The following is a 6,411-nucleotide window of genomic DNA, read 5'->3' as shown; positions in this document are numbered from 1 at the left end:
TTTTCAAAAATTATACAACTGAGAGTTGAATATAAAAGTTCTTGAGTATATGGCGACGAGATGTTTACATAAACGATAAACAATACATTTTCCAATCGATTGAATAATAGTATAGATATAGGACATAGTTAATTGTGGCAAATGGATGTAAAATTTTTAATATTTTAAAATTATATAAAATTATATGGTTATTTATCTTTATCATTTTTTAGAAATCCTGGTTATGCTACAATATACAACAACCCCAAATAACTAATAAGGATTATACTTTCAATCATTTTAATAAGCTAATAAATGTTATTACTTTTTAAAACTATACAGTTTACTAATACAAACTTTAATATTTAATTTAATAATTAATACAACAACAGTCACTCTTATTTTTTTATATATTTACATCTGAAAAAAGTTACAAGAATTTATCATAAAATAAAATGATTATTAAATTATTCGATTTCAAAGTTCTTAAATAATGTCATATTTAATTGCCAAACTTAACAGTCAATTATACTCAAGCAACCAAGTTTAAAATATTGTAGTATAGTTTCATAATATGAAAAAATAAAAAATAAACAAGTATTATCCATCATTTTTTAAATTTTTTGTAAATTAACAAATAAAACTACTTATAAGTTTTACACATCAACATTAATGAAATAACTATATTATATTTCACAAAAACTATGATAACTATTTGAAAGACAGACATAATCAAAGAAAAAATGTATTACACAATGAGTTTAAAAAGATTACACAATTGCATTATTTCTTGTAAAACATAAATAAGTTTTAAAAATAGCTTTAAGCTTTAAATATCATTTTGTTTTCTTAATGCAGATCGTAAATTATCTAAAATTTTGTTTTCTGACAGTTCTTGATCAAATGATTTACTACCTGTAAAAAATTAAATTAAATTATTAACTATCACAGTATAAAACACTAATATCTCTTCTTTATCATAGGCTGGGATTTAAAATAATTTTTCAAGATACAAGTAATTATGTACAAAAAAAAGTAATTACTTTAAACTTTGATTGGATAAGTGGATTTTGTTCCAAAAAATGAAAATTATCCCAATAATGCTTTTTTTATTTTTGCAAAAATCCCATCATCAGCTGTTTGGGTTGTTTGTGATTGATCAGCTGATGGGCCTAAAAAAAGCAACTATTTTTGAATAATATTCATATTTTCTTTTAAGTTGATAAATGTTGATAAATTTAAATGTTTAACTTAAAATTTAATGAAAATAAACATTGACATCTTATCATATTATAAGCAGTAAAAATTCAGTTATAAGTTTGAGTACAAATGTACAAATGTTTTTTTTATTACTAAATAACTTATAACTTAATATTAGGACATAGTTTTTACTTCTTAACATAGATAAAAAATTTAGAAAAATAAACTTTAAAAGTCAAATTTTTTTTTCGTGATGTTCTAAAATAAATATTCGGAAACTAGTAATGTTTGTTTAAACATCTCTAAAAAAATTATTTATAAAATGAAAATAATAATTTTAATAATAAAGAGCTGATTTAAATTGAACCAAATACATTGATAGGTAGGGAATAAATTAAAAATAATATTGATTTTTTTTGTTGACCAGACAGGAGTATACTTGATTAATTTAAAATAGATGGTTATAAAACCCATTGCTATATTAAACAAATTCCCAGACTATGAAAACTAAGAGAACAACATAACTATCTTTATAATAAGTGTAATAAATATGCTAATTTTAGCAACAATGACCCAATCACCATTGACTTTTCAAACTAAAATAACATCTCTGTAAAGTCTATAGCTACAGAAACCTCGAAGTAGTTTGAATTACAATTTACAAATAACTTTCAACATCTCCATTGTCAATCAACTTTACTTACTTGTTGTACACCTGCAGAAAGGTGCACCAAAGCTAAAATGTTTGGTAAAAAAATAAATATAATAAAATATATAACAGAAAAAACTGTCAAAACAAATAACTGCATTCTACAATTTTTTTTTTTTAACACTGAAATATTAAATTTGATTTGATTAATTTCTTTGAACAGTAAAATAAAGCTTATTTGTAAACCTGACTTTTAGAAAGAACATTTATTCAAGTCAAGTTGTTAATTAATCACAATTTTTTTAATGTCCATATTTCCGTGGAGTAAGATATAAATTAACTCAAAAAGCAATAACTTTTTTTCTAAATATTCATTTATCAAACCATAAAAGTAGTAGTCAAACAGAAATCTTATCTCGAATTACTAACAATCATAAACTATACCATGGAAAATTACTCAGCTATAGTGATTATCAAATCTAAATAGTTTTGCAAGAGTAATCAAGCAAAAAGCGTTTTTGATGCTTTAAATTTTAAATTAATTGTATTTTATGATCAGATTATTTTAAATGAAAATCATAAATGTTAATATTAATCATAATAATAGCCAGTGATATATTGATAAAAAAAATGAATGAGTATATGCATCTTAAAGTATTAGAGTTGATTCATTTTAAAGAATTTACTCGCTTTGCTCGAAATATCTTTTTTTTTTTTTATTAATGATACTCTCGGCAACATGGGCCATTGGGTTCCATCGAAATATCTTAATGCTATCATTGTCATTATTATTTAGTTTGAAATTACCTGTATAAATTATCGTTTATTAATAATTGTACATGATTACCAAAGCAACAAGGTTTGACTAACACACTACCACTGCACACAATATTATGGACAACAACCAGTATTTGGTGTATAGTTCAATAAACACATTAGGAATTTCCCGAATTCCAAACTTCATGCCGGGTTGAAGCTACTTTTGGACAGTGCATAGTGTACATAATAAAATAATAATTGTGTATTATTACTATTATTATTTTTTTATACAGTGATATAAATTATGATTGATGATAAATTAGAAGTTTATGCATGCCTAAAATGTATAAATTTTTAGTAGTTAGCGTATATTTATTATAGATGGATTTTCATAAAGATATATATATAAATCCGAGAAAAGTGTATACCCACCAATACACCACTGATAATAGTTATATATTTTTAGTATTGAATATATGAGTTAGTATATCAATAGTAGTAGGTATTAAGTTTATATGGTAAACATATCATTTAACCTAATAAAATAAAATTAAAATAATAAATGTATTTAAAATATGTATATTTAAACATTCTCATATTTGAATACTAATTGTAAAAGAGAAACTACTTAGCTTAAATTATCTTTATTAGCATCAAGTTTTTTCTAAAAAAACAGGTTTATCAAATAAGTTTTTATGAATTTTGCTAAGAATATTTTTGTTTTTAGTATTAAAAATTTAAAAACAAGTTATTTTATTTATCAGTTTTTTTTCATCTGTATAATTTAATTATTGATAAATGCTATATATTTCTGAATAAAAATAATAATAATAAGTTACATGCCATCTTTTTTATGGTGCAAGTTATTTATTGTTCCAGGTGTGTTTTCTTCGAGCTCTGCATAAGCTTGAATAAGTGCTAGCTGCTTTTTTGTTATTGACTTAGGAATATCTACTTTAATAGTAACATAGTGATCCCCGTTTAGATTGGAGTTCACTTTTTTCATTCCTTGTTTGATCAATCTAATTTTGGTGTCTGTAGTAGTATAGGGCGAAATCTTTTAAGGCAAATTAAAACAAAATCATGTTAAATACAATAAATATTTAATACAAAATATAAAAGATCAAAGGAGAATTTATTACCTGCACTGTGTGATCATCATAAATGCCTCTAACTCTAATAGATCCTCCTAAGAATGCTTGAGATACAGAAATTTTAGCAATTGTATGAATATCAGAACCATCTCTCTTAAAATAATCAGATTTTTCCACTTTGAAAGTAACAAATACTTCATTTCTATTGACCAAAATTCTAATTGATTGACCGTCTTCAATTCCTTTTTAAAATAATAATTATACATTAAAGAAAATCCATAAAAAAATAAATGCAGGTGTATAACAAACATATTTATAAATATTTTCTAAGAAATTACATAGCTGCTTTTGGGTATAATAAATTCTAATAACATTAAATGTTTTATTGTATTTTACTCAGGTAAATTTATAAGCATTTAGAATATAGAATATTAAAATTATAGAGCCTTAAATTTAATATCAGTACAGTTAAATATAGCATGTACCTGCTGGAACTGGTACTGTTACTTTTTTACGTTGTACAGTACTTCCTTTCCCGTGACATTCTATACATGGATTTTTTATAATAACTTTAGTTCCTTGACACTGTCTACATGTTGACTTCATTAAAAAGGGTCCTAAAATGTTCACATTAAATACATCAAATTTGGAAAAATTCATTTATCATAAATTTTTTACCTCTTGAGACAGTTTCCATTCCAGATCCATTACAATGAGTACAAATTGTTGCCTTATATCCTAGTTCACAACGAGAACCGCGGCATTTGGGACAAATATCAACCACATTTAAATTTAAATCTTTGTTAACACCTCGAGCAGCTTGTTCAAATGTAATTTTAACAACAATCTAAGTAAAATAAATTTTAGAAAATATTAGTTGAAACCTATTTTTTAACTTAAAAGAAATCTTTACTTCTTCAGCAGCTCCAAATCCAAATTTTGAATCGGCAAAATCTTCCTCAAACGAACTATTATTTACAAAACCACTTTGATTGAATATTTTTCTAAACAGTTCTTCAGCATCAACATTAGATTGGAAACCCCATGAATTTTGGAAATTATTATTTTCTGTACCTCCTCCAGGCCCACCCATGTGGTTTGGATTACCAGTAGATCCCCATGTGTCATATTGACTTCTTTTTTTTTCATCTCCTAAGACCTGTAAATAATATAAAATTATTAAACTATGAAAATAAATGAGGAAAGGACAAAATGTTGCATTATCATTGTAATTATTAGGAATTTTTAGCAGTCAAAGCGACTAAATTTACAAATTGTATGGTTTACATCACATTGCGCAAATCCTATTGTCTTGATTAAATTACAATTTTCTATTAGCTGATTAATATTTTTAATACAATTAAGTAGTACAAATAATTTTGTCATATTATTTTTAAATATCTTTAAAAATTCATATCCATTTATAAAAGCAAGCATTACACCTAACTGATATCGATATACATTTAATATATTTGAAATATTCAGATTTTGTACAGCATGATGAAAAAATACATTTGTTTAAAAATAATTAGCTATAAACTAGCTACCAATCAAAAAAACGTAATTTATTATTTTGATATGAAAAAAATTACTTGCTACATTTGCATACGTCATGTTTCCATAATAAACCAAATTGTACATTCTGTATAATCAGTTTAATTCTATTATATTTATTATAAGAACATTTTAAAATGCAAAAGTCAAATAAATGTACATAGACATTTAGGAAGACGATAGAACCCAAAGTATTATTTAATAAATATCATCTATTTAGAGGTGTAAGAAAAATGAACTTATTACTTAATCTGAAAACTGAGATTTTATCAGATTTTTAAAAATATCATCTGTAAAATAACAAAATAACTGACAGATAGGTATATCTCACTAAAACTAATAATGCTGCTAATGCATGTATACCTTATGGTACATAATATACTGTTTAATATGTCAAAGTCAACACAATGCTCTTATTACTTTCAACTTATCAAGTGTAATAATGGAATTAATTACAAAGACAGAGCACTTAATAATAAATATAGTATGCTTACTTCATAGGCTTCAGAAACTTCTTGAAATTTTTTACTAGCACTAGGATCTCCCTTGTTGGTATCTGGATGAAATTTTTTAGCGAGTTGGTAGTAAGCTTTCTTGATTTCTTTTTGAGAAGCATTTTTAGGTACTCCTAATATGTTATAAAAATCCTTCTTATTATTTAAATAACTTGTGGTATGAATACTTTTATAACTATAAGGATTCAGTGGTTTGACAACTAAAACAAAAAACAGTTATAAATATAACAATCTGTAGTATTAATATCAGATACAACAAATAATTAATACTTACACTGTTCAAATAAACGTTTATTATTTAATGTGGAATGACTGAGCGACGATGAAAATATGTGATGGTTTAGTTTTTGGAAATTACACAATAGTGATGGAGAGTAATGTTTATAAGAAATCAAAAGTTTTATTTTCATACTGTTCATTGTAATAAAATGTTTATCGTCCTTTTTACTTTACCCAGCAATATAATCGAGATGCATTAATAAAGTAACAGATTGCTTTAAAATGTAAAACAAATAATTACAAATGAACAACACTAAAATTGTACGAAAGTACAAAAACGTGATAGTAAATCCCAAGATAATAATGCCGGCCAAGAAATAGGAATGGCAACAATACATCGATTTATCAACAATATCGATGTTGTGATATAATCGATTACAAT

The 6,411-nt window shown here is 24.5% G+C and overlaps 1 protein-coding gene across 2 annotated transcripts; it reads right to left on the bottom strand.

Annotated features, from left to right (window-relative positions):
- Window positions 1-647: 647 nt before the first annotated feature.
- LOC107164899 (dnaJ homolog l(2)tid, mitochondrial-like) lies at window positions 648-6,313 on the bottom strand. Of its 2 annotated transcripts, XM_015512898.2 has the most exons (9): window positions 6,025-6,312; window positions 5,730-5,950; window positions 4,595-4,840; window positions 4,360-4,528; window positions 4,167-4,298; window positions 3,730-3,923; window positions 3,431-3,644; window positions 1,023-1,151; window positions 648-894 (listed from the first exon to the last, which is right to left on the bottom strand). In XM_015512898.2, exons 1-8 carry the CDS (start codon window positions 6,167-6,169, stop codon window positions 1,069-1,071), a joined length of 1,404 nt encoding a protein of 467 aa, XP_015368384.1. In that variant the 5' UTR covers window positions 6,170-6,312; the 3' UTR covers window positions 648-894; window positions 1,023-1,068. The 2 variants fall into 2 exon arrangements, with proteins under 2 accessions (XP_015368384.1, XP_089071684.1); XM_089215558.1 differs by lacking the exon at window positions 1,023-1,151 and having other exon boundaries at window positions 648-890; window positions 3,427-3,644; window positions 6,025-6,313.
- Window positions 6,314-6,411: the final 98 nt, after the last annotated feature.

The sequence above is a fragment of the Diuraphis noxia genome, unplaced genomic scaffold (genome assembly GCF_037042655.1).
Source record: "Diuraphis noxia isolate RWA-SAM2 unplaced genomic scaffold, SU_Dnox_SAM2 contig0001, whole genome shotgun sequence".
NCBI classification, from domain to species: Eukaryota; Metazoa; Arthropoda; class Insecta; order Hemiptera; family Aphididae; genus Diuraphis; species Diuraphis noxia.
This window is presented reverse-complemented; position numbering and strand designations above follow the sequence as displayed.

Bases quoted from the DNA above. Each gene is read 5' to 3' on its own strand.
- LOC107164899 (XM_089215558.1), bottom strand. From the start codon at position 6,169: ATGAACAGTATGAAAATAAAACTTTTGATTTCTTATAAACATTACTCT. The intron at 4,841-5,729 runs GTAAGCATACTA...TATTATTTACAG, and splicing joins AAGTTTCTGAAGCCTATGAA to GTCTTAGGAGATGAAAAAAA. The intron at 3,924-4,166 runs GTACATGCTATA...TATTTTAAAAAG, and splicing joins AACAGTACCAGTTCCAGCAG to GAATTGAAGACGGTCAATCA.